The sequence below is a fragment of the Pestalotiopsis fici genome, assembly GCF_000516985.1.
Source record: "Pestalotiopsis fici W106-1 unplaced genomic scaffold PFICI_Scf_5, whole genome shotgun sequence".
NCBI classification, from domain to species: Eukaryota; Fungi; Ascomycota; class Sordariomycetes; order Amphisphaeriales; family Sporocadaceae; genus Pestalotiopsis; species Pestalotiopsis fici.
Window position 1 is genome coordinate 3,753,039 of NW_006917095.1, and position 27,170 is coordinate 3,780,208.

Below are 27,170 nucleotides of genomic sequence, written 5' to 3' on the forward strand. Positions count from 1 at the left end.
CGCGCCAAGAGCAGCTGGGTTCGCAGTCTTGGCGTCTATTCTTTGGGAGAAAACATAGACGCCTGGAGTAAAAATGCAACCAAAGCAGCCAATCATGAGTGATCACCGATCCCGACCCTACAATAGCATAGGGCAGACCTCTCACCCTCCATCGAGCTTAATAGCCTGAACTCTAATCAGCTGTTCCGCCACTACAACTGACTCGTGTTGCATTTGTTCGAGGTGGTCTGAATGGGATATGGTGTCGTGCTTTGGCAGGAAATGAAAGACATCTCAGGCACAATCCGGCACACTACATATGTCAGGTCTTGATTACTTAACGACGTGCCCAGTCACATACCGACAGTCTCGGATGCCGTCATCCGCGATGTAGAGTACCTACTAGATAGCCAGGTTTTACTTCACCTCAGCTTCGGACATTGGAGTATGAAACAACATGTACTGTGACCTAACTATGGAGGCGTTGAACAAGTCTTGTCAAGAAAGGGCAATATTCTTTTGCACGACCGAAACGATCACTTATCCTCTATACATGGACCAGCCCTGCAAACTGCCCTGCCGAAAACTCCACCCCCAATTGAGTCCAATCAATCACATGAGACTGATGTCCAGGATTTCTTCTAGAAAGCTTCCCCGAAGTCTCTCTCTCTCTCTGAACACCGGTTTGTGACAAGCCCGTGCTTCCCCAGGTCCTCTTGGCGCCTCGGGGCATCCAGCGAATGGCGTGGCGTTAAGGTTCTCGGAGACTCGGTTGGCCGGCAGTGTGACGTTCAATGCGGCCGGTTTGCTGCCAGAGCTGCTATTCAAGCCGATTTTAGAGTTTGACCGCGTCATGCAGCCCCAGATATGAGGGCTCAAGGGCTCGAGACGGCGGCGGGCGCTTTCAACCCTCGTACCCGCACTTGATATTATTCTTATTCTTATGCTAGGGGAGCTGTCTTCCTTTACCCCATTCTACGGTTCGCCGCCGTTTCATTTCTATGTCGTTAGCAAAGAGCATATTTCTCTCGCTCCCTCGCTAGCACCTCAGACACAATGTTGATGGCAACGGTCTCCTTCATCACCACGGACTGCCTGCAAACATGTCGCCGTCACGAGGAGCGTTCAATCCAGATCCGGAAGACTGGAGCACTCTGCTCGCCGTGACGGCCTTTCTGTCCATTGCGCTGTATAATTTCTTCGAGCTCAACACCATCATATACACGACATTCAAGCGCCGCTCTGGACTATACTTTTGGAGCTTCTTGATATCGACAAACGGCGTCGCCCCATATGCCATCGGTTTCCTGCTCAAGGATCTCGACCTGTCGCCCAGCGTCTATATTGATATATCGCTCATCATTGTTGGCTGGGTGTGCATGGTCACGGGCCAATCATTTGTTCTCTACTCGAGATTACACCTCGTGATGCGAGAACGGGAGAAGCTGCGGCTTGTACTGATCATGATCATCGTTAATGGCTTTGTCTGCCACGTCCCCGCCACGATCCTCGTGTATGGTGCCAATTCGGCGCACCCGGACAAGTGGCTCAAGCCCTACAACATCTTTGAGAAGATCGAGGTGACGCTCTTCTTTATCCAGGAAACCATTCTTTCTGGTATATATATCTACCAGACGCTCGGTTTCTTCCGGCTCGAATCGGCGCTGCACGGCAAGGCAGCCACGAAGCTCATGATACATCTGATTTGGATAAACGTTCTCATAATCATTCTGGATTCGAGCATAATTTCGCTCGAATTTGCCAACTTTTACAACATGCAGACGGCGGTCAAGGGACTCGTCTACAGCATCAAGCTCAAGCTCGAGTTCAAGGTCCTCAACGACCTGATTGAGTTGACAAAAGCCGGCTCGACCCTCAACGAATTCCCCTCGGCAACTTGCGGGAGTCATCATTGTTATTGTGCTCATGGCGGACGTCACGATGGGCTTCAAGGGATCGCGGCAAACGGCATGGTGCCGGGCGGGATTATCGGGGACCACGGCGACTGCGGCGGCGGCGATGACAGCGGCGGAGGAATTTACGACGGCACAGACCCGCGAAGCACAACAGTCGACTTTGAAACGTTTAACGAGACCATGATGAGCCGGATGCGCGACGGCGCCAAGAGCGAGCGGGCCGAGAGCGCATACGAGGTGCGCATCTTTTCAGACGGCGGCGGCGCGGGCGGCGAAACGGCTGGAGGCGGAGGTGAGCATGGGAACAATGCGCCTCCCGAGGGCGGCATTACCGTGCGTACCGAGACCGAAGTCTGTACAACTCGTCTGGACGACTGGGAAAACATGGAGTGGCCAGGGCTGGAGGAGGCCATAGCACACGCAAGCCGGCCGGTCACCCGGGCTGACGTGTCGCGTCGGCAGTCGTCCGAGATCGACTTTGCCAATAAGCAGGCCTAGGTCTTCCCGGCCGGGCGGGATAGCATTGAATTTGTATTCAACGGTTTGAATCCATCCAGTGTGGCGTACAGCATAGCGAATGAACTGTGCAGTTACGATTTTCCACGTGCCAGCATTTTTACGTTCACGTCAAAAACGTGCAATCGTCAAGTACGACAGCATCCTGGGACAGGCGCATCACAGTCCTCTCCGTCCGTGCCTATGAACCTGGAAGTCGGTCTAGTACGATGCTTCGAAATAGACTCCAACTAACCACCGCCATCCCTCGCTCAAGTATATACTCCATTCGTCTGTTAACAAAAAGCAAAACGGTTTGTGTAGGCCCTAGGGAAAGATATGATGATTGAGATATAGCATGTGAGCAGATGGAGATATGACTGAGTACTACCTGAGGTATTTTGTTTCATTGATGATTGGTGCTAATACCAGGTACGAGACAACTACCGAGCCGCTTGTGCAGGGGGGTTAGCAGCCAGCCAGCCAGCCAGCCAGTTACCAACCAACATTACCTGGCCATTTTGTCTGCCAGGTTTTTTTTCTTTCTTTTCCTCGTTTTCGGCTCCGACACCCCTGAAAACCGTCGACATCATCTTTTGCGGAAGAGGCTGATGCTGTATTGAAGCATAAAAACATGCTTTATTCCCATCACACCTTGATTTCGGTTAGGTGAGGGGCTCTGGCTTCCAGGCTGCTCCAAATTGAAACGATCGTCAATTACCTACCACATGTACATTATCCAGGTACTGGCCTCAACCAAGAATCAAAAGTCGGTCAATTGATGGACAATTCTTGCGCTCGAGTGTTGTCCCGCGCCGCATGCTTCAAAGCATACAATCAGGGCCCTGCCCCAAGAGCATTGGGGGCATATCTGATGCTTGAATAAACTTTACCAACACTTGCAGAATTGTTATCTCTGCACAGGTCTTGAACGACGAGCATTCTTCGTATCTAATGGCTTCAGCGACAGGCGACGGGGCCCCTCTGGCTCCACCTCCTCCTCCTCCTCACTATCAGCAGGCGCCCGTGTACCAAACACCAGATTGGGAAGCCCACACGAGGTCGCCGCGGCATTCGTTCCTCTCTCGCTTCCTCCCCTCGGCTGCAGCAGCTACACTCCTCGCACGCGGGCGGGATGAGAACCACACAGCAGGACACCATGATCTCGAGGCTTCCACAAAAGAAGCAAATGCTCCTGGTGCACAGGGAAATGGAAATGGAGCTGCTCCACGATCTGTCGAATCCACCCTACCCGCCGCCGCAGCCGCAAGCACCGGTGCAATGACCGGCCAATCCCCGTCGATGCGACAACGGCTGGACAGCATATTACCCCCCCACCGAACCTATTTCGGGCGCTCGCGCCGCTTCATCCTCCTCTACGTCCTGCTGCCGCTCGCCATACTACTATTCATCATCTTGCCCCTCGCCATCGGCCTCGGTGTCGGCCTATCTCGTCGCAATGGCGTTGATTCGTCAAGCCTGCCTCTCCCCTCCAACACGGCGACGTTCACGGGCGATTTGACTTTTTACGACCCCGGACTGGGAGCCTGCGGAGTGACTTCAACGTCAAACGACGACATTGTTTCGGTCAGCCACATCATCTTTGATGCGGCGAGCACCGGCAGCAACCCCAATGCCAATCGCTTGTGCGGCCAGAAGATACGCATCGAGCGGGCAAATGGGAGTGGCGGCAACAACAGTGTAGATGTCACCGTTGTGGATCGCTGCACAGGTTGTGCGGCGGCCGATCTTGACGTGACACTCGCAGTCTTTACGCAGTTGGCGCAAGAGGAGGAGGGCAGAGTGCAGATGAGCTGGGCTTGGCTGAGCTGATTGCAGAGAAGCTACAAATCTCAAAGCAGTGGCTAGGCGTTTCCTCTGAAGCCCGAGTTGATGACTTTTTTGTTTGCTCGTCTTTATTATGATGATACCCTGTAACGCGAAGCCTTGGGCCAAGAAAGACATGTTTTTAATCTCGCTGAATAGCAATATAGCAAATAAAGCCGCCCATGGACGAAGTTTCAAAGTCAACCTAGGATTATTGAAAATGGACGTGAGGTGAGGCTTGACCACAGAACATTGGTGACCATGGCAATGACTATCGTCCGTATCTTTCTCTGACATACTGCTTTCGGTCTGTTGGTGCTCGAACCTGATTCGTCATCAAGGCCAAACCGCCAGAACCTAATGCACTATAGACGGACCAGTAATTGACTTCTCGATAGCAAAGAGAATGTATACCCATCAACAATACAAAGGCAGAAAAGTAGAAACACTCCCCACATCACTCAATCTAGCACATCCATTTACAACTGCCAAGTAATTCTTGACTCGAGAACAGGATCTCGCTCGATTTACCTTGTCCCCGACGAATTCGAACGATGGTATGGTCCTCGTTGTCAAAACTTTCAATGGGACGCCGCAATGAAGGAGCTCGTGCAAACAAATTATCAAGTATGAAACTGGTTCAACTCAAGTGCTCAAACAACGTGTTAGCTTCATCGTATACGTTTGTCAGACAGAGCCCATGATGATGGTCAACCTTTTATGTCGCGCAGCGTCGGTCTGTTCCAGTGTTCTGGCTCACCTCGTCGGTTCTCGGTTGGCAAAAAACAGACATTTACGTCACGGAAGCTACCGATATCCATTCGAGTTTTCAGAATCTCTTGGCCTCGTGTAAACAACACAGCCTAGTTATTTCCAAGGTGCTGCGCGTGCCAATCCTTTAGGCCTGCCAGAAAACCTTAAAAAAAATCTTGACGGTCGCATGCAAAGTGGCTCATCATCTATCTGGGTACACAGTCGTGCTTGGCCGCAAGTTTTACGACATGGGATAGATAATATAGAAATCCATGCAATCCGGCTTGGCGCTGAGTCAAGAACAGTACTGATTATGTCTGACCTCGTCGTCGCATTTCCAGCTCCCACTTTCCAAAATCGGCGTCTTGGCAGGCCTACATTGGGCGGCGGCCGTTCCTTAGATGAGATCATTTGGTTTCCTCAATCCTAGACCTTTTGTGCTTGCGTGCTTCGGAGGTAGCATCGTTTCCCTCTGGGCGCTGTATGCCAAGCTCACGCCAATCTTCCCGTACCTTGCAGGGCATTCACATTTCCCTAAAACGATCAGGTATCCACTCTATCATACACTATAATGTCGTCCACTATAAATTGCTCGCCGCTCCGTCTCTGGCCAAATTCTCGTGTAAGTGAGCCATTGCATGATAGACTCGTCTTTTTCCATTATTCTTTCTTGATAATTTTCCAACAAGATGCGGTCTGCTGTATTCGTTTCCACTCTCATAGGTGCGGCATTGGCCGAGCGCCCTTTCCTGAACGAGCCTGACACTGGGTGAGTAGTTGTTGTATTTCAAGGCTGGTGATTAGAAACCAACAGGACTGACCAACATGAAAGAATTGAAGATGTCTTTGGTGACACGCCCGACGGAGAACTGATCCCACTGGACGGCATTGTTGGTCTTCCAGATTTCGACTGGGCCGCACGAAAGGCAATGCCCATTGCAAATTACAGCTATTACCGTAATGGCGCTGGAGGCGAATGGTCATACCGCAACAATCTAGAGATCCACAACAAGTATCCCTTGAGGCCAAAGATGATGGTGGATATCCTGGATATCGAGTCAACTCTGCCGTAAGTCAGATTCTTGTCATAAACACATGTCTTGGGATCCCGCTGATACCTTGCAAAGAACCACCATCCTGGGCTACAACGTGTCTGCGCCGTTTTTCATCTCTCCGTGCTCTAGGGGAGCGTATGGTAACCCAGAGGGTGCTGAGAGAGGCTTGATCGAGGGCGCTGCAGCCAAGAACATTCTCTACATGGTAAGTCGAACCACGGTATTTTGTGAACGGCAAGTTTGACTTTTACTGACACACTCTCAAGGCCGCCTTCTATGCCAACCTACCCATCGAGGAGATTGGCGAGATCGCAGCAGATAACCAGACCTTCTTCCGCCAAGTGTACCTGGACCAGAACGACACGACCACGCAAAGTGTTTTTGATAGCGCCGCTGCCGCTGGTGCAAAGGCCATCATATACACTGTTGACAGCGCCGCCAACGGCGTTCGCCACCGCGCCGCACGCTATGGTGTCGGCTCGGCAGATACCGCCTACTCATACATTACCGTACGTGACATGGACCTTTTACAGTCTTTCTGGAAATCATGGCTCTTGACTAAACATTTTTGTTCTCTTTAGTGGGACGAGTATGCCCGCCTCAAGACCTTGACCGATCTCCCCATTATCATCAAGGGCCTACAGACCGTCGAGGACGTACAAGAGGCCGTCGCCCGAGGCGCCGATGCAGTGTACCTGTCGAACCACGGAGGGCGGCAGACGGACGGCGTGCGCTCGCCTCTCGAGGTCGCCATCGAGATCCACAACCAGGCCCCCGAGCTGTTCTCGCAGATTGAGATCTACGCCGACGGCGGTATTCGGTACGGCACCGACGTGCTCCGGCTCCTATCCCTCGGTATCCGCGCCGTTGGACTCGGCCGGCCCTTCATGTATGCCAACGTCTACGGGCGCGAGGGTGTCGAAAAGGCCATTGACCTCCTGCGCTCCGAGCTTGCATGGGATGCCGCCAATAATGGCGTGACAGACCTGAGAAACGTTAGCTCTTCTATCGTGAGTTACGGCCCCTTTCTAAATTTGTGTTTCTGTGTCCAAGTCTGACAAGAATATCGTCTAGGTTCAATGGTCATAAGATCCCAGGGGGGAATCATGGCTACCGTGTGTTACTTCTTTGTATATTTTTCTCTCTGCTTGGTGCTCGGAACCTTATTCTTACAGCGGAAGCGCGTGTGTTGAGCCAGAGCGAGCATTTCTTGTTATTATTAGACCTGATATCAGAAGTATTTCCTTTTCTCCTCGCATGTGCTCAGTCCTATGCACATGCGGCGTTATCTTCTACAACCTGACCATTCGTACCGCGGGCTTTGAGATTCTAAATGCGTGAAAGAAATCTTCTTTTAATGGTTTCAAGGTCGTCCCCGTTGCCGCACATGGGGATTGCACTATTACTGTGTGGTCGGTTTGGTGATTTTCCCAGACACGAGGGGCATTTCTTAGCATGAGCGATATTTACTGAATAGGTGAATATCATGCTTGAGAGATAAGAGTCATGTTGGATCGATATTAATCAACTTATATAAAAAGGGATTCAAGGACGGTATCACTGCGCTGCGATACCCGCGCCCGACCTCTATTGCGTCATTCTCCTCTCCCGTCCCCGTGGGGTCTCACAAGGGCGGAATTACAGCCCGTATATTGGCACCTATAGTTAGCCTAGGCTTGCCCCGCGCCCCAACGGCCGCTGCGGTGCCCTATTCTCTGCGCTCTAAACCTACGATATCGCGCACTTTATCCATTTTCATACACCTAGGTAAACTACTGCCGCTAAACATTGCCTCTTTCGAGTATATAGGCAAGTAGCCAAACATGAAGCCCGCTCATAACGGACATCAATTCCAGCCAATACCACCAAGACTTTGACTCTGCTCCTCATCACACTGTAGCACATTTGACTAAATTGCGCCTGATATAAATATGTCATGGTTCCATGGTCTACTAAATGCAGCGATCAAGTATTATGTCTATGGTTGTCTCCCAGCATTTCCAATTCCACCATGATATCGAACAAATTGGCCATTGGTACCCATTCACTCGGTCAGCATGATTCTCATTCATTGGACCAGAAGATAAAAAGTGCAGCTAGACACGGCTTTTCTGGCGTTGAAGTGGTATACGGCGACCTCGAAACATATGCACAAGCCTGCGGTATTGCATTGACGGCCGCCGCAAAAGCTATACGCCAGCTGTGTCTAGAACACAATGTCGCCATCATATCGCTGGCACCGTTTGAAAACTTTGAGGGCGACAAGAGTCCGCTCAGACAACGGCTGAGCAAAGCGCAGCACTGGCTCGACATTGCACGCACATTGGGAGCCGAGTATCTGCAGGTACCGGCTCAATTCACCGTCGACTGTGACGGCGACGAGGACGTTATTGCATCCGACCTGCAGCAACTGTCCGACCTGGGTAGTGCGAAACAACCCGTGATCTCTATTGCTTATGAGCCCATGTCATGGTCGACGCATGTTTCCACCTGGCAGACAACCCTTCGCATCATTAAAAAGGTTGACCGCGCCAACTTTGGGCTGTGTCTTGACAGCTTCCACATCCTCACCAAGATATGGGGGAATAACCGCGATGCCTCCGGCAAGTATCCCAACGCGGATGCTAGGCTAGCAACTTCACTCGCAAGCTTCAAGAGGGATTTCCCGCTTGAAAAGTTGTTTTACGTGCAGATGTCCGACGGCGAGAGATTCGATCCTCCGTTTTCGCGGGAGCACCCATGGTTTCTCGAAGGCGAAGCGGCAGAGTTTACTTGGTCAAAGCATGCCCGGCCATTCCCCGGAGAGAAAGACTACGGCGCATACCTGCCGGTAGGAGAGTTTCTCAAGGCGTGTGTGGTGGAGAAGAAGTTCAGAGGCTGGGTGAGCATGGAAATCTTTGATCGAAGGATGCGCGACGGTCAATACTCGATAGAGGATGCCGCTATGAGGGCAAAAAGGTCGTGGGAGTATCTTCTGCGCCAAGTTTCACCACCACAGAAACTATAAAACAAAGTTATAACGAAATGGACACAAATTATTAGACTTACCCGAGTGCACCAGCAGGAGAGGAAGAAAGTATGCTATTGCCGGCTGATCCAGTCGTGAAATGGGGGTTCTAGGCGAAATAATAGACTGCGTAGCATGACAAAGGGACAGCTGATGAGAAGAGAAAGAGAGGACGTCTTGAGACATTGAGCTCTATCTAGGACAATAGTATCCTAACCGTTGCTCCCAGCACATGACGATTTTCTTATGAGAGAAGATTGCAACACGCCCAATTGATGGTTCAGACTCTATTCTTGTCTCGCGCGCCTGATCAGTCACATGCGCTGAAGAGGTCCATTACACGGCCTAATTTGCCAGAGATTTCAAAGTCGTCGCTTAGCAGAACCGGGTTTTCCGGCTTCCAAGGTCCAGGCAAGAAGGTAACCGACCTCGGTGCCCCGAAGAGTAGTATGTGCAACAGTCATGCTCGTCGGCTTGAGCAGGGTCCATGTTTCCAACTTTTACCTGGCGCGAGAGCAGAACCTACCGGCTATTTTGAACCAGTGGAGTCATCGCAACGATGACACCGCTATTCTTGGAGGACTCGCAATCCTCCAAGCAGATGTAACAGGAATGAAGGTTATTTGACAAGGTTGGGGCTCTTGAGTGGGATCAAAGGGTAAAAGAACGTCAATGCTGGAGGGTAGACCCAGTCTCAGAAATGGCCACCCATTTTTCCCATTCTTGTTATCTGGGGCCTAGAAGCAACTGTGGATAGTCCAATGGTTGAGCCCGAGCGTGTCCGAAGTCTGAGCCCATTAACTCCGGAAGAGACGACGGTCGATGTTCACCACTACTACGCAAGGACGGATTGTGGGCGGGACGTCCGACATCAAATTGGAGAGAGCAAATAGTGGACGCGTTGTGCGAGACGAGCCAAGACCCGAGAGACCACGAGGCCTTCTGGGTTGACACTGTCCAACGAGTCACTGATTTAGAAATGAAAAGATGAGAATGTTTTAGTGTCTTGTTTGAAGTCCACATGTAGTAATCAGCAGGCGATGTGCTATTCAAAGCACAATAGTAGTTTGGAGGTAACGCTACTGCAAGACCCCGAGCGGTAGCCAATGTCGACCGACACTAAGGTAGAATAACAACTGCGTACTACATAAAACCCGACGAACCCTGGCGTCAATCATACACGACTGACTGATCAGATCGGTGCGTATTGGCAGGCCTGTGCATCATCAATGTTCGACCCGCTTGGCAAAGTCTTTCCTACTACTACTACCATGAATAAACGAACATTGTTGGATTGACTGGGGATTGGGGAGGGGGTCCCCAAGTCTCGCGCGCATCCGCAGATCTGTAATCGACCTTGGCCAAAGAAGATCAATGCCCATCATTGTCGAACCCTTTCCCCGGCAATTGAGTCGCCAGTGAGTTCCAAGAGTGTGGAGCCGTCGTCTTTTAATAGCCCGCTGGCCAGTCTCTTGCGCGATTCTCTTCCCCACACTGTAACCAGTGCCGGGGTCTGCGGTGTTTTCAGTGTCGCTGCTGAAACGCGACAACTCCAAGCGGCGGGCCTGGTGATTGGCTGCCCGTCACCGCGAGCGCCAAGCGACGTCGTCAGATCTTGTCGCAAGTCAGAACTCTTACCCAGGAAGAGCCTCAATCCATTGGCAGCCGTGCCAAGACTTTGAATTGTGGATGACGGCCGTAGTATAGTGACTCCAATTTAGCACACTTCTACCTACATACATACCCACCTCGTTTTGTTCAATGGCACCTTATACTACCATAATGCTGCTTGATGCCTGTCCGTCCCATGTCTGTATGGGTTTGGGCGTTGTTTGACCAAAAGTTCGAGAACAGACGACATCTGCCACCAATGAGAAGTAGCTCGAGCCTTTGTCCATGAGCGTTTATCGACACTTGACGCGCGAAAGAAGAATAGACTTGCGTCTTTGCTGGTGCAAGACGAAACACTCTTGCCACCGCGAAATACTGAAACCTGTCAGATGGAGTGCGTACTCAACCGACATGGTGGTATTCCCGCCATGCACTTGGATAATCGTCCGGTCTCCATTCTATCTATGGTAACGGCACTTGGCGCGCTGCTCACCTCCAAGAATGCCCGACTGCTGAACATGTCGTCGTCGTCGTCGTCTATAAGAACTGAGGAACCGAACCACAATGGTGTGTTCTTTTCTACTTCATTCTCATCATCACAATCATCAGTCGACAAGATTCTCTAGAGTTGATCTCGTTTCATTCTCTGTATATCGCTTTTCCATTCTTCGTCGCTGGTCCGACTTCTTTTCCACTATACAAACAACAAGCTTGTTTTTAAACTTTTTTATATACACTTTCTTCGTTACCTTCTTCTCCAGAAGTTCCAAAAAAAAAAATTGCAAAAATGCAGCTCACCAACATCTTCGTCTCTCTCGTCCTCGCCACTGCCGTCACGGCAAAGGGCCACAAGAATGGCACTGCCAGCGTCAAGTCCCAGTGCGCCCAGGTAGCCAAGCTCACCAGCCAGGCCGAGCTCGCCACCAACGACACCAGGCTGGCCGACAAGTTTGACAACAACCAGACGGCCATTGACGCCTTCAAGGCAAAGGTCGCCGACAAGCAGACCCAGCTCGACACCCTGTCGGCCAACAGCACCCTTATGGAGAGCTGTTCCGTCATTGCCGCCCACGAGGACGCTCTCGACTCTTGCGACAAGATCCAGAGCTGGGAGAAGAACATTGCCACCGCTGCCAACGACACCAAGCTGACTGACAAGTTTGATGGCAACACCACCAAGGTCGACGCCTTCAAGGCCAAGGCCAGCGACCAGGCCACCAAGCTCGCTGCCCTGACCTCCAACACCACCTTGACCGACTTTTGCTCTGTCCAGTCCACTCTCTCCGACTGCAAGACCATGTCCAAGTTGCAAAAGGAAGTTGCTTTTGCCAGCAACGCTACTGCTCTGTCTGCCAAGTTTGATGGTATGTCATTGAATGAGATTGATTCCTGACTTGTAAGGTATACATGTACTGACCTCACATCTTTTCTTAGGCAACCAAACCAAGATTGACAAGTACACTGCCAAGGCCGCCAAGGTCCAGGCCAAGCTCGATGCTCTCATGTCCAACTCGACCTTGATGAGCACTTGCTCGTCCTTGACTCAAGGTATGTTGAAACAATTATCAAAACAGCCTTGGTTAAAGAAGAAATGACTAACAAACCCTCCCAGCTTCCACTGATGGAACCACCACCTCTGAGAACGCTGCCTCCTCCACCACCGCTGCCTCCGCCGCAGGCAGAGTCGAGGCCGCCAGTGGCTTGATTGCCGCTGCTGTCCTTGCCATGTCCGCCGCCTTCTTCCTGTAGATTCTCCATTGCTAGAGAAAACAGCAAGAAATAACCGCAATGGCAGAAACAACCATTGGTCCAGGGGAAAGAAGAAGAAAAAAAAGTGCAGCGATATGCAGCATCGCGCGCATGGGGCTGATGAATGATTTTACAAATACCTATCGACCCACTTGCTTGGATACCTGGTCTATTTAGGCGTCATGATTCATGATGACTCGACGGCTCTCTCACATTAGCGACAATCACTTTTTTTGCTTGGTATACGATAGAAATATTCACGCAACACTTTTGCAAATCCAATAATGAAAGTCTGTTCTCTACCATTGTGTTGTGGCATCTAAAATGATTGTGACTGTGATATGGACATGTACCTTGCCACAATTTCTTCAAAGTCCTCAAAACAGACATTTTCGCTTTATTTACGCTTTCTTGAAACTTATCTGGTGTATGCTTCTGATGGACTGTCGAAGCACTTTTCCTGTCATAAATGACTGACCAACAATTTCTTTAGATGCGAGATGTTTTGAAACCTCCCCGGGCTCTCGAGCCTCAATGCGTGTCATTCAGGTTTTCCGTATAGAACTCCAACAATCTCCTGCATGGATGACAACTTTTGCCAAAATCGAACCAGGAAAAGCCAAACCGTGTAGTTGCTGTATCCTGTGCGAGTCTTCAAGAAAATTGAACTAGTGTGCATGCAACTCAATCAATAGGCTAGCACTTTCGCTTGCTTTCAAAAGCCTTCAAAGAATCCTTCAAGCAGTGAGTTAAACTCGTCATGAGTAAAAGCCTCGTTCGAGCCATCCTGATGTGCCTCGTCCATCATAGAGGCCATCTCCTCTTCAAAGGACTTGGATGATTGTTGAGCACTCTTATCTCCTTGGGACTGATCCTCGGTGGGAAGAGCCTGCTTATTCTGCTTTGGTACGTCTTGCTTGCACTCATTCTCGGCTGCTGTCTCCTCTGAAGGCATCTTCTGTATTGTTCCCTTCTCTCCAAACTTGTCCTTGTGAAGAACTTCCTTCTCTGGTACAGCTTCTGCAGCCACACCTGTTGCAGACTGATGATCTACTATCTCTTCATCCGTGGAATCGACCGTGACACTGCTTGTTGACGAAAGAGATGGTGTACGGACAGCGAAATGGCTGTCCTGATGGTCAGTCTCGTATGATATGCCCCACACGTTGTCAACGGACTGCTGGAGTGAAACCAGATCCGTGACCTTTGTCTCACGGCCCAGAAATCTGCAAGAAGGGCCCAGAAAATGACTCAACTGAAGCTTTCCGACAGGCTTCGGATTGTGATGGACGTTGCTATCACTTGGGTACTTGTTGCCATAGAAGTTGCTGCCAGGGATACCGTTGACGACAGCGATGCTCTCGTTGGGTCTACCATTATTGTTTAGAATGATATTGTCGCCAGTGATACTGACGGGGTGGGTGTCGCGATGGGTAACCCGATGAACGCCATGATCTTTCTGCGCGTGGCTGAAGCTGCTACCATGGTTGCATCCGGCGCCAGAATTTGCAACTGGCTTCATCATCTCTGGACTACTTCTGGCAGAACTTTTCTGGAATAGAGTTCGTTTCTGTGACTCTGGAGCATAAGCCTGAGATTTGACGGGCTGGGCGAATTGTCGAACTCCGATGCTGCCCTGCATTTCGTTGTTCTTGACCGAGATGCCTAAGGCGTTGGACTCTCTATAGTCACCATTGGCGCTTGTTTTCAAACCATGGTCATTGCGAATTCTTTTGTCGACATTTGTTGGAATCTGGAAAACAGGGTCTTGGAATCCTCCCATGCTTTCAGACACATGATGTTGAGCTTTGACACGTTTGATTGCTCTATCATTGGCATTTGGTGACTGAGCCGTAACGTTCTTTCGCTTCGTATTGGATTGCAGAGTGTCAGCTTGTCCATGCTTCTGCTGAGGACCATTGGCTACAGTCTTCTGAAGGGGTGAGCGTCCGTGAGACTCCGGAATCTGAGCATTGAGTGCTCCTAGATGTGTCTGAGCGACAAGGTGCTCGGGAGTGACTGATCGTGGTGGACTCTGCTCAAGGAATGCTTTCCTGATTGCCTCTAGAGCACGATTGAATCCGGAGTTATTCTTGCCCTGTCTGCCAGTTACACCATGTTGTTCTAGGCCAGAAGATAAGGCTGCACCATCCAAAGCCTTTGGAATAGACTCCAACACCGGGTTGTGGGTGCCGCTGTTGTAGCTGCTAGTATTGCTACCATCAGACCTGCCATACTGGCTGTTGGGAGGCGATGGCAGGTAGCGGGCCTCGCTTACTTGGTATGAAGCGCTCTGACGCGCATCCACAGCCATGGATTCTAGGTTCATGGTGTCGTGAGAGCCGCCCGTTGCGTTGTTAGGGCTCTCTCGATGCAAAGCCTTGTGCTGGGTCGGACCCAGCTTCTGCAACTTCTGGGTTACAGGATCATGCGCCGTGTCTGCGCGTCGTTTTTTCGGGCGGGAACCAACGCACCCATGACACTGACATGAGGCGTGAGCTGTGTGCAGGCTCTGGATGATGTCCTTGGGGTATCCGCGACTAATTGTGCTAGAAAACTCGGAGCCGACTGTGGCGAGGAAGACATCAGTCTCTTGGAACCAATTCTCCAGCGACATCTTGAAGCTTTTTTGGTCAGGGTCATTGTGACCCGTATTCTGAGGAATTTTGCTTGGCCACTCGTGCTTCTTGATGTCTTTGCACTTGGGGCAAGGCCTAATATTGACCACTGAAGGAAACATCTCTGTGCATCTTTCCTTGGTGGTTTGCTTCGATGTGGGATGGTTGAGCTCGCCCTTCTTCACGCGCTCGCAATAAACCCATCCATCCTTTCTGTGCTGATAGCATTCCGGATACTCTTGACCCACCTCAGGGTCTGCCCGGAGGCAATCGCAAGCAAAGTAACGTCTGGTAGGAGAAACTAGATCAATTTCTACTCGTACATGACAAATCGGTATTGAGGATACAGAAATACTAACCTTTGGCACATTGCAGCTGTGGCTGGGGGGGAATACGAGAGCTTGATGGATGATGGATGTAGCGTATGTCACCGAATGGCAAACAAGTGGTGACGGGACCTCCCAATTAGACGATGTCGACGGGAAGGAGATAACAATATCTCGATGAGACGCTCGATTGCGGAAAATTATCAAGAAGCTGTTGACAGGCGTGGATTTGTGATGATTTGAAGGCAGATACAAGAAACAGATTGACCGAAACGGTGCAAAACCATGCCAACGCGGTGTTCGATCCGTGGTTGATAGATCAATCAAAGAAAGTCGTCGGAAGGGATAATAAGGGGGAGGGAAAGATGCACCGCTGGCTGAAAGATTAGGCGTAAAGTAGGAGGGGGGAAAATCTGCGTTTGCCCAAGGTCACGAACGCGTCGGGTTATCGATCGCGTTGTGGTCATTTGGACTACGCGACAGACTCCAAGGCAAACGCGACAACAAAAATCTGAGGGACAGATCGTAACGATGCGAAAATTATGCATTCAGACCACGTTTGCACGACGAGCACTGAAACCGGCAAAGTCACGATGGAAGCATCGATGTTGATCGAAACTGTTCGCTTTCGCCGCTTCCTCTTTCAGAGTAAACATCCCCTGGGAAGAAAGTGCAACACGGAAAGATTACGCCATGATCTCAGTTTTATCCATCAAGATACATTTCTGCTATCTGCCAAGCCGAGTAATATTGTTGAATAGACATGAGATTCCAACCACATCTATTTTCGTCCCCTCTCTCCCTCTCCCCCACTCTCTGTTTTATCACGGACGTGAGTGTGCAAACGCCCTCAGATACTCATGCGAAGGCTAGCATGATGAACAGAGTTCCCTGGCACAAATCCATCATCTGATGTGAACGCCCAGGCGCGAAATCTGGTCCTAGAAAACACAAGATGACTAGACGAGGCTCTCCATTCAATGACGACTTTGCATGATCTACCCAGCGCTGCAAATATTTTGTAGTCTGCTACCAGTCTACAGTGAAACACAATTATGACTGCAAACATCAATAAGAGACTACAGTATCCTCAAAAAAACAAGTGGTACAAATTCAATACAGATGACCAGCTTGGTATGTTTCAATGAATCGAACGGAAAGTTACATCAAATCCCATGCGCTGCGCGCCTCGTGGAATCCATTGTAGCTGAACATAGTCTTTAACTGATGAAACGTATGTTACCTACCGTCTCGCAATGCAATGCTAGATGTTCTTCCATGCTAAGTAGGGTTTCCTAACTGGAGACAGATTAAGCATCACGATCCAGGAACCGCAAAGTTACAATCTTCTATGTGACAATTGAAAGTAAGCGTCAAGAGCTCAATACTATATTCTGCTTATTCGGGGACCCACGGCCGCTGATTCATAATGGAGCATGTGTAATATGTTTTCAATGATCCACTAAAGTGGACAAAATTGCCAGCTGGTAATAGAGTGCTGCTTGAGAAAACATTTGAATAGTACTTTTCAGGTGACGGTAGATAATGAGAACCTCGAATGCCCCGTGACAACTCAATCTCGGCGTTCGACCCACGCGTGAAGCGGCTTAGCGGTCGATCGCCATCGCGCAATGGATAGTCGAAAGCCATAAGAGAAGGGCTCGGATGACGCGGAAGATGGGTATCGGCACTGGTATAGTAATTGGTCATGGATGGAGATCAATCTGCAACATTCTTTGTATTTCTAATCTCTATCATTTAGCCATTGACAATACTGATGCGTCGCTTACACGTCTGTCATCGAAAGGCTCTTTCTTTCGCATTTTCTCTCCAATGTAGGTTTCAAGGGGAAAAAAAGCATTCCATGTATAACCATATTTCTGCCTCGGTTGCTCCTCAAGAACTTTGAAAAGTCATGCCTCTTTTAATAATCCACCATTCAACGGCCTCATCAAGAACAATGGATGAATGCGTGCGGGTTATGTAAATGGCACTAATATAGGCTGGATCAGAGGCTCAGCACTGGTTGGGGAAGAAGCTCAAGAAGTTTTCATGTGCCATCTCTTTCGAATCCACGTATCTTGACCAATTGAGCATTATTAGAAATAAAGTCTCCTCGCCTTCAGACCAGGGCTATGCATTGATGTTCTCCAACTTCCAAACCAAGTTTTCTTTGACTTACCTCGGCTTTTGTCATTCACTAGGCGTCCAAGGGCTGTAAACTCCTCATCTAGGCATGGATACTCGTTTTCAAATTGAGGATATCGCCTCTTGATGCTGGCCATGTATGTATGTCTAGATTGTCATGCCTGATGGGCCATTCGTGCGAAAAATCTTGGCGCTGCCGGTAGTGGCAGCTCTTCACTTTTCCCCAATTAGGAAAGTTTGCGAACGACCTCCACATGAGAAACGTGCCCGCTAGCTTTGGCGGCCGGGCTGCTCCCCACGTTGCACGAACCTTTGCGGAGACGATCAAGTGCCAGCCAATCGCAACAGTTGGGACGAACCACCTATATCGGATCGTACATGATGTGAAACTGGGTAACCATGAGCAAAATGGTGGCTGCCCGTCTACCTCTGACCTAGTTGAACTTCAGCGTCCTGTCAAAGCAATACAGGATTGCCGGATTAGGAAGTGTATTGTGTGCTTGAGGTATGTTTGCCAATAAACCTCGAGATGATCAATCCACTGGCATTCCAGTAGATGGACCGAGGCATGCGTCTAGAACTGATGATCTGAACTCTATGCCGAGGCTCTCAACACGTCTCAGGCAAAGTTGGGCCATGTTCTGAGTATAGAGATATGATCACGGTTGGGTATATAAGTCGATAATGTTCTGGCCATCGTTTATAGACAGAAGTTTGTGCACTGCCAGACAGCTCCCGAACAAACATTGAAGCAACTCTTGAATTTCTTGGCTCTCGATAATTCAATCTTTCACAATGAAGTTACTTGCACTCTTTACCCTCGCAACGGCAGCACTCGCTAGCCCAGTCATTGTCAAGGACACAAAGAGACAGTCAGTTGGAGCTACTGCCAATGAATTTGTCAATGGAGGATGTCGCGATGTCATCTTCATCTTCTCTCGTGGCAGCACAGAGACCGGAAACATGGTCAGTGTTCATTGGGCTGCGGTCTTATACATTCAAGCATTCAGGCTGACCGACCATATCTGCAAAGGGCACCGTCATCGGCCCAGAGGTTGCCAATGGACTCAAGACCTCTTTGGGAGACTCTGCCGTTGCGGCACAAGGCGTCGATTACGCAGCTGCTCTGGACACCAACTTCCTCCCTGGAGGTGCTGATCCTGATGGAATCGCGACAATGGTCAGCTTGCTGAATCAGGCAGCATCTCAGTGCCCTGACGCCAAAATTGTGACTGGCGGATACAGGTGAGCGATGCACTCTGTGACGATACCCGTGATTATACCTCACCGGCTGACACATGCCTCCACAGCCAAGGAGCTGCAATGACTCATCGTGCCGTGGAGCAGTTAGATGCGGCCACAGTCGACAGAATCACTGGCATTACCCTCTTTGGAGACACCCAATACCAGCAGACCAATGGCGTTGTCGGAGATGTCCCCGCAAATAGAGTAAGTCTGACCGGCGATCAGCACATCTGTGGAGTCGACACATGCTAACTATTGAATGTAGGTCAAGATCTACTGTGCTGCTGGAGACTTGGTTTGCAACGGTACCCTGACCATTACCGCTGCCCATCTCAGCTATGGAGTTGATGCCGGCGACGCCACTTCATTCCTGGTCAACTTGATCAACGCAGCTTAGCTAAAGAGATGAAAAGATTTGGAGGATGTCATAGGGTACTTAACGCTGTTCACTTTCACTCATTTGCAGATACGCGTTGCGAATAAGGAAAAGACAAATTTACCAGCAAAGACCTTGTACATAGCTGGTTTTGTGGTCCCAACCTTGATGGTTTCAGGGGCATGTACATAGCTTGACTTCTTTACGCTCGTTTTTACAAACCTTTTCATGGGAATATACTTCTCAAGTGAAAGACATCACGTGATTTTGTGATGTCTCTGATACAGCTATTCTCATTACTTGGTAACCCGTCAATGACCAATCCGTCTGCAGATAAGGAAAAAGAGTATGCTTTGGGAAAGGTGGAGTCTAGTATAACATAGCAACTTGTTCTTTGGGGTTACATTAGTGTCGAGCTAGAATGTACCTACCTAATCTTGGAACACTTTAACTATTGCACGAGCAATCAAGAGCTACTTTTTGGAGTATTCCAAGTTGCTGGAGGCCTTTGGGAATGATGCATCTATCATATGTCCTACACTATGATTTCTTGTTTAAAAACTTCATCTTTTCCATTACGCCTCGCAATTGATCAACATATCGCATTGCGGAACGGAGTTCCTGAACCCTAGTACAGCTTGAATTCCGCGGGGTTGCGGACTTGCGGAGTTTCTCTCTGGGGGTTTCGGAAGGGCTGGCATTGAACTCGCCACGGCCATGCAAGATCTTATCCCCTTCAAACCTACTGGAAGCAATACAAACCAAGGTTTACCTGTACTTCATTCCATACGTATCAATCCGCTTTTCATAAGATCTAGCAATAGTCATGTCCTCAAACATCGCACGAGCTCTCGTGGTCGGCGGTACGAGCGGCATCGGTTATGGCATCGCCTGTCGCATCGCTCAGGAAGCCAAATCAGCCACCGTGATAATCAGCGGCCGTACTAAGCCGTCGGACATCCCTCACGCCAACATCGAGTTCAGAAAGCTGGACGCATCCTCCATGAGCGCCATCAAGACGTACACAGACGCCTACAAGTCATCACAGGAGCCCAAACTCGATCTGCTGGTCTTGACCCAGGGCATCATGACCATGACCGGGAGGGCTGAGACGCCAGAGGGCATCGACCGCAAGATGGCGCTCCACTACTATGGACGACAACAGCTCATTCGCGAGCTACTGCCTGCCCTGCAGGACGACGCCAAAGTCCTCATCGTGCTGGGTACCATGGGGAGCCCAGACAATTTGAACTGGACAGACCTGGACCTCAAGTCATCCTTTGGCGTGTCCGCTGCGGCGCAACATTGCATGGCTATGAATGATGCCATGATTCAATACTACGCTGAACAACAGAAGCAAACTGGCAAAACACGCCACTTTGTACATGCGAGCCCTGGGGTAGTCAACACCTCCTTGGGCGGTGAGCTACCATGGTACCTGCGCGGCTCGGCACGAATCTTGTCCACTCTTCTGGGGGTCTCGCCTCAAGTCTGTGGTGAGCGAATGCTCAAAGGTACATACGAATGTGCAACATTGAGCGAGAAGCAGGGCAGATATTGGAGCTATATGGATTCCAAGGGCAAACCTGTGAAGAACAAGGCTTCCTGGGATGATGAACAGACACAGAAGGTGGCGAGTCATACCTGGAAGCTAATTGATGGTGTGAGCAGCTCTTGAAATGACTGTTTCTAGTATCAGCCTTGGAATTTGCTGTTTCATACACTTTCGGTGGCGACCATGGTTGTCATGAAGCTTTGTGGCAGATGTACACGTTGGGAACATTTTTTGACATTTGACATTTCAGAGACAAGGGAGAATTTGATGGCGAGTAGGGGCGCAAATGGTAACATGTTGTACAAATATTCTAGAGACATTCCAAGTTCATTTATCCATGGTTTTAGCATTTTGATTAATTCACGTTGCTGGTGCCCAGATACCCTTATTCTCTTCAGCAAACTCTCTGAAACTCTTGGGAGGGCGGCCAGTCAGGTCCTGTACATCAGTACCTGTGGCTTTTTCAAAGTCCTCCGAGGCGAGTACCTCTAGGTTGGCAAGAAATTGAGCGTAGTAATCCGAAACACCAGCCTTGGCCAACCCGTCAATCCGACGTGCCTTGTCGAGCTTCACATGCTCGATTCTGCGACCAAGAATCTCCGATAGAGTGGCGGCAATCTATGTTTTGCAGCACAGTCAGTAACCTGCTCTACACATACCACAATATGGAATACGGGTCTACTAATTATACCTTGTCGTATGTCAGAATCTCAGGTCCAAGAACTCTGACATCTCGGTTCTGCGGTTTTGCATCCGTCAAGGCATGGTAAGCCACGTTGGCAATATCATCAGCGCTGATAAAGGGGATCTGCCCATCTTGTGTAGCAGTGAAAATGGTATCAAGCTTGGTAATTGTGTGCACAGGTCCAGGCTCGATAAGGTTCTCTACATGACCGGAAAGAGTAAGTAATGCATTTCTTTTTTGCCTTTTCGTATCTGGATGTGAGCGACGAACCCATAAACCAAGATGGGCGGAGCACACAGTAATCCACGCCTGTCTGGATAAAATGCTCCCACACTCTGCCCATACCGTCCTTGCCAATAGCTGTAGAGGTTCCGGCACACAGAACAAACCGCTTGACGCCCTTTTGCCTGGCAAAATCAACAAACTTGATCATGGGCACCCAAGGCTGAGCGACCTGGGGTTCCATCAGGTAGACAGATTCTACTGGCCCAATCTCAAAAGCTCTACCCCAGGTCGACTCAACTGTCCAATCAAACTTAATGGCAGGGTATTGACTTGGTGCAGCATCAGGGCCCCTCCGCGAGGCCAAGAGGAAAGCCCTGTTGGATTCTGACAGCAAGGCAGCCACGCGCAGTGCAGTCTTGCCGGTACCACCAATGAGGAGAACAGACATTGTGGAAAATTTCAAGCAAGACTCATGAAATATGAAGCTGTCTCTTGTGAGGACAGAGCTTGAAGACGTGGGCTCACGATATCATGCAGCAAGGGAATTATTGTAGATGGGGTTACTTTGTCAGAAGTCTTGAGCTGCAGATTTCACATTCTTGCATCGATCATGCTACGTCTTTTTATTCCGCGTCATCCAGATATGACGTAGAATAGTATTCGGCGACCGGACACGAATCCGCATGGCGACCGGTCGGGAGTAAGCAAATATGGAGATGAAGGATGCGGCGAAGTGGCGATGCCATGCCGGCGTGTGGATGCCGAGACGTCAACTTGTGGGACCGAATATGTAAAAGGAGCTTCTATCTCTGACTGTTGCGTTATGTTTGCTTGATCGAGTTCAGTTTAGCCCTCAGAGTGTCGCTCACTAGTTGTTCCGTTTTTGTGGTTCAACGTTCCCTCGGCCACCACAACCATTATGTCGAATGCAGCTATCAAGGAGCATCAAGGAATGGCAGCCTCTTAAGCAAGGGAAATATGCTGTAGAATCATCTTTTATCTCCATTTCGCTCGTACTCCTCATCCGGCTTTGATCGATGCAATTTACAATTGTAGTATGTCGATAAACGTTAGCTACGCCTATGTATTTGGTCGAGAGATCTAAGGTATTTATGAACAATGGTGCCAAAAATGAGGCGGACAGACTACGAAGGTAGTCGGTATGTCTAGATCTGGAGTATTTGTTGGGGCGATACTCGTGGTCAAGCAGAAAGGCTGCGAGTCCAGATAGAAGCATGGGCAGGAAGTCATCTGTACTGGCGGGTTTCCTGCTGCCAGATCAATGGCCAGCCCTCCCGATGATTTATTTGTCAGCAAAGCGTGGGTATCCATGATACTTGAAACCGGGCAGAGCTTAACTCATGTGTTCAACGCCACCGAGGCAGATCATATAACCTCGTTCATCAGGGCGAGGCGGAAGGTATGGCAGGCATAAGCCTTGTGTAGATAGTATAACATAGTTGTATATCTCCAAGCCAGAAACATAGGTTTGGAAAGTCCAAGTAAAATTAGTTCTTTCTTTTTTTTTCTCAACGACCTGGCCTGAAGACAATATTCTTGATCTTGGGAGCTAAGATACAGGCACCACCATGGCATGTCTCGCCACTATAAAAACTCGAAAAGAGGCATCGCTTGCACATTCTAAGATATGGTTCGACGCGGGAAATATGGTGGGTAAGAATTCGAAGTAGACTGTCGAGTTAGGTAGGTACTTAAGTAGTGAAGGTCGAGTTGCAAGATTGTGATTAGAGTTGAAACCAGAGCGGGGGCGAGGTATCGCCGATGCCCCGTGCATTGGCTTTTGCTCCATGAAGATTCCTGGGAGAAGATCATTTTACCGCAACATGCGTTACTTTGCCAGTCACAATTCTACTTCTGCCAAATAACCATTTCGTGTTTTTTTTTTCATGTGCAATAAGTGGAACAGTGCCTACTACCTAGGTTCATGGTGCCTGACGATCTGGCCCGTCTCCCGCATGGACGGTAGGTAGGATCCAACGAGAACCACCCCCGCCTGCCTAGTACTACTACTACTTGCACTACACTAGGAGAGGCCCCAGCCGCCTCTTGAGGTACGTATTCTGTACCTCTGCAGAAAGATCTACCAACCTGTTTGCTACATACACGATATCAAGACGCCTTCATGAGCGATCATCTGGATATGTTGAGAGCTGATTCTGTATTATACTACTGAGACTCGAGACTGTCCCATGGTCGCTCATCTGCTGAGAAGTTTGAGTCTGGTAATTGAAAGTCACATCCAACCAAAGCCCACACGCTAAAAAGTAAAAAAAAAAAAAAAAAAAAAGCCTTGCAACCCAGAAAACGTAATAGGAAGTCTTGTTCTTACCAATGGATACGGGCCAATATAAGGGGTCGGGATCCTCGCCCATTCTGTTGAACTCCATGCTGCAGCTGTTTTCGATTCACTTCCCTACCACCCTTTCGCCTTGGTAACCGATGATTGGTCTCTGTGCCCTCCAATTCGTATGGCTCAAAGGCGAGAACGACAACCGTTGAGTGCTCACTAGTTTAGTAGCCATACATCACTCGCATCTTACTAGGTACCTGCTACCAATTACGCGTGTGCAAAAGACCTCTCATGCAGAGAGGGTCAGGGTTGCTCTTTTCAGCTTTCCCCGCATAATCAAGCTTCAGACTAAGTCCCCCAGCTCGCGCTCGTGATGTCAATGTCAATGAGCGCCCAGTGAAAGGGGGAAACAGAACTTTTCACCTCCATTCAGTATTTGTTGTCGTCTGTCTCGCTGGTTCTCTCGCAATTTTGAACCCGTGCCATGTTCAATAGTATCAAGATCTGAAGATCTTGCTGCAAAGGGGCCCGGTCCAATAGCCCGGGGGCACTGAACACCAGATCTCACACTGTAGCAGATTTTCAAGCTTTAAAGATGCAGTCCCTCGAGGCTGTCCCCGTGACTCCAACTCGGGCCAGTCCTCCAGGGACCACGACTTCCACCACTCCCATTAGAGTCAAGAAAGAAGAAGGGCCGGGGGATGATGACCTCGGACGAGTACAACCTGCGAATCACAAGCGCACCGTGTGTGACAATTGCCGCAGAAGGCGTAAGCTATCCAGCCCTCAAACCCTGCTATAGCTCTTGGTTTGTACATCAGACTCCCATCTTGTAGGATGAATACTCTTCAGTTAGAGCTGGTGTGAAGGATGGCATAGCGTCGCCCCCTCTCAGGCATGTGTAGCTGACCAAATGGGTGATAGGAATTCGTTGCGATGGCCGGTTTCCATGTCAACAGTGCATGGGTGCGACTCTCACCTGCAAAAGAGATCATGTTCCCAGGAAGAGAGGCCCCAAGCGCGGGCATGGGCGGGTTATCAATGAGTTGAGAGCACAGGAGCACAAGCCGGCTCACGGGGCAGAACCTACCAGCGGCTCAGAGTATGACCACCACCCTTTGTGATTTGGACCTCCACGCTTTGTTTTGAGCTCAGCAGCTGAGGGACAATAGCATTGATGCGGATAATTACAACTCGACGACGACGTCCGCTGTCGCATCCGCTGCGCCATCACCACCGGGACAGCTCTTCGTACCGTGGACGGCTGTCACTTCAGATCCGAGAAAAGCATCCGAACCGAAGGGTCCTTTCACTAGCGATGTATATCAACCTCGCATCCGGGATTATCGCTATTTAATTCCAAAGTGTGTTGACCTCTACTACGAACACATGTATCCAATCATGCCCCTAGTGTACATGCCCGCGATTCGTAGCATCATCGCACGAGACATGACATTCTCGGAGAAAAACCTCATCTATGCACTTAGTGCGCTCACATCCTTTCACATGGCAGGGAAGTCACTCGCCGTCGACGGACAACCAGCATGGGACGAAGTCGGTCGCTTCTTTCTTGATGAATGTATATCTGTCAGACACCGATACGATTTTCTCGAAGACACGTCGTTATTCGCAGTCATATCGTCCTTTTGGCTGAGCACAAGCTTTTTTGAGATCAATCAAAGCCGAAAGTCGTGGTTCTACCTGCGTGAGGCACTAACACTAGCGACGGAAATCAGACTTCATGATGACAAGTCCTATACTGACCTGCCACCCGAGGAGACGCTCTGTCGCCAACGCGTGTATTGGATTCTCTTCGTCACCGAGCGAAGTTTTGCTATCCTGAGAAATAAGCCTCTCACTTTGCGCAAAACTCCTAGCCTGCCAACAACCAAACACAGCTACGAAGCTCCCGATATACACGTAGGCTTCATGAAACTCGTCAGCATCTATGTGCCGCTAGACGAGAGTTTTGTCAATGCCTGGAATGATGGCAGTGATCCCAGGGTTTCAGCAACAACTTACCTACACTTGCAACGACTCCTTGCACAGCCGCTGGACTTCTTGCGGCCCAAGAGGAAGAGTCCCACCCCACCTACGACACTTTTCCCAACAACCATGGACAGTCCACAGGACGATGAGAGTGACGAACCAGATCCAACGTCGATACAAAAGGCGGATCTCATGATCACCCAGCAATGGCTCCGGCTGATCGTCTGGCAGTCCTCATTTAGGCAGGGTCTTCTTTCAACGGGTGCCAACGACCAGAGTTTCCACTTTCACTTTCCTTTGTCCATTGCACGAGACACCGCGTCAATTCTCCAGTCTCTGCCAAGTCGAGCAGTCGAAGTGCACGGCATGGGCATATTCGAAAAGATTTTTGAAATTGGCACATGGTGTATCAATGTAATGGGAGCGTACGACTCTGGAACTCCAAATCCGTCGAGGCCTTTTGGAGGAGCCTCTGATGGCGTGGCGGGAATGGATTACGTTGGAGGTGAATTGTCCCTCTTCGGACAATCTGGGCGCAGCGGCGCCGTGCTTGACCCCCTAGAGTTCTTCATCAAAACATTGAGTGCCAGTCCAAACAGCAAAACCATGTACGCGGATAAGCTGCTCATGTTCGCAGAGCAAACCCCAAGCGGGATGCGGACTAATCTCAGCCCAGTCATCATTCCCTTTGGGGGTTTGACTAGAGAGGATTCATGGAGCACAATCAGTGGCGCCATTGGGGAGACTGTAAAGGACGAGGCCGCAGATGGGGACGTATATTGTGATACGGACTTGACAACCGAGCCCATGACGATGGATACCGACCGTGGCATGAGTCTGAGCGAGATTGTAATGACTTCGGGATTTGGGAGGGTTAATTCTGCATCAACAGATGAGCTGGGCTTGAACATTGTGACAACACGGAGCTCTGGGCATAGCACCTTGGACGGCGGACCACTTTCGGCTGGTCTATCCAATGCATTTTCTGATCTGAGCACGAGCGGCGACGAGTACAGCCTTCACCCGGTGTACACGAATGATGTGCTGCCCGGTATGAGCATACCGGGAATGAATAGCATGAGTTCTGCGTCGGCATGGGCAAGTTCAGACCCAGATGAGGAACGGAGGAAGGGCCAAGCGCGGCCTCCTCCGGCGAATCCCAATGCCAAAGCGGAAAGGGTTCTTGGTATCTGGTAGTTCTGGCGATCAATGCTTGGGATATCGGTCTCCTGATTTAACATGTTGGATACTGGGGTTGCATTATATATGTTTTGGGCAGGGAGTATTGGTGTCATACATG

The 27,170-nt window shown here is 49.8% G+C and overlaps 10 protein-coding genes across 10 annotated transcripts; 8 read left to right on the forward strand and 2 right to left on the reverse strand.

The window, feature by feature from the left end:
- Positions 1–1,082: 1,082 nt before the first annotated feature.
- On the forward strand, positions 1,083–2,393 carry PFICI_08414 (uncharacterized protein; the record flags this gene model as incomplete). Its single annotated transcript, XM_007836995.1, has 1 exon — positions 1,083–2,393. One exon carries the CDS (start codon positions 1,083–1,085, stop codon positions 2,391–2,393), a length of 1,311 nt encoding a protein of 436 aa, XP_007835186.1.
- Positions 2,394–3,344: 951 nt separating this feature from the next.
- Positions 3,345–4,223, forward strand: PFICI_08415 (uncharacterized protein; the record flags this gene model as incomplete). The annotated part of the gene is made up of 1 exon (XM_007836996.1): positions 3,345–4,223. One exon carries the CDS (start codon positions 3,345–3,347, stop codon positions 4,221–4,223), a length of 879 nt encoding a protein of 292 aa, XP_007835187.1.
- Positions 4,224–5,659: 1,436 nt separating this feature from the next.
- On the forward strand, positions 5,660–7,083 carry PFICI_08416 (uncharacterized protein; the record flags this gene model as incomplete). Its single annotated transcript, XM_007836997.1, has 5 exons — positions 5,660–5,739; positions 5,803–6,039; positions 6,098–6,230; positions 6,292–6,534; positions 6,607–7,083. 5 exons carry the CDS (start codon positions 5,660–5,662, stop codon positions 7,081–7,083), a joined length of 1,170 nt encoding a protein of 389 aa, XP_007835188.1.
- A 953-nt stretch (positions 7,084–8,036) lies between these two features.
- Positions 8,037–9,032, forward strand: PFICI_08417 (uncharacterized protein; the record flags this gene model as incomplete). The annotated part of the gene is made up of 1 exon (XM_007836998.1): positions 8,037–9,032. The coding sequence occupies one exon, from the start codon at positions 8,037–8,039 to the stop codon at positions 9,030–9,032; it is 996 nt and encodes a 331-aa protein (XP_007835189.1).
- A 2,398-nt stretch (positions 9,033–11,430) lies between these two features.
- PFICI_08418 (uncharacterized protein) lies at positions 11,431–12,392 on the forward strand (the record flags this gene model as incomplete). The annotated part of the gene is made up of 3 exons (XM_007836999.1): positions 11,431–12,007; positions 12,078–12,191; positions 12,256–12,392. The coding sequence occupies 3 exons, from the start codon at positions 11,431–11,433 to the stop codon at positions 12,390–12,392; spliced, it is 828 nt and encodes a 275-aa protein (XP_007835190.1).
- Positions 12,393–13,107: 715 nt separating this feature from the next.
- On the reverse strand, positions 13,108–15,132 carry PFICI_08419 (uncharacterized protein; the record flags this gene model as incomplete). Its single annotated transcript, XM_007837000.1, has 1 exon — positions 13,108–15,132. The coding sequence occupies one exon, from the start codon at positions 15,130–15,132 to the stop codon at positions 13,108–13,110; it is 2,025 nt and encodes a 674-aa protein (XP_007835191.1).
- A 3,147-nt stretch (positions 15,133–18,279) lies between these two features.
- PFICI_08420 (uncharacterized protein) lies at positions 18,280–19,126 on the forward strand (the record flags this gene model as incomplete). The annotated part of the gene is made up of 4 exons (XM_007837001.1): positions 18,280–18,450; positions 18,518–18,729; positions 18,795–18,933; positions 18,995–19,126. 4 exons carry the CDS (start codon positions 18,280–18,282, stop codon positions 19,124–19,126), a joined length of 654 nt encoding a protein of 217 aa, XP_007835192.1.
- An 805-nt stretch (positions 19,127–19,931) lies between these two features.
- On the forward strand, positions 19,932–20,783 carry PFICI_08421 (uncharacterized protein; the record flags this gene model as incomplete). The annotated part of the gene is made up of 1 exon (XM_007837002.1): positions 19,932–20,783. One exon carries the CDS (start codon positions 19,932–19,934, stop codon positions 20,781–20,783), a length of 852 nt encoding a protein of 283 aa, XP_007835193.1.
- A 237-nt stretch (positions 20,784–21,020) lies between these two features.
- On the reverse strand, positions 21,021–22,018 carry PFICI_08422 (uncharacterized protein; the record flags this gene model as incomplete). The annotated part of the gene is made up of 3 exons (XM_007837003.1): positions 21,021–21,278; positions 21,352–21,545; positions 21,616–22,018. 3 exons carry the CDS (start codon positions 22,016–22,018, stop codon positions 21,021–21,023), a joined length of 855 nt encoding a protein of 284 aa, XP_007835194.1.
- Positions 22,019–25,282: 3,264 nt separating this feature from the next.
- Positions 25,283–27,067, forward strand: PFICI_08423 (uncharacterized protein; the record flags this gene model as incomplete). The annotated part of the gene is made up of 1 exon (XM_007837004.1): positions 25,283–27,067. The coding sequence occupies one exon, from the start codon at positions 25,283–25,285 to the stop codon at positions 27,065–27,067; it is 1,785 nt and encodes a 594-aa protein (XP_007835195.1).
- Positions 27,068–27,170: the final 103 nt, after the last annotated feature.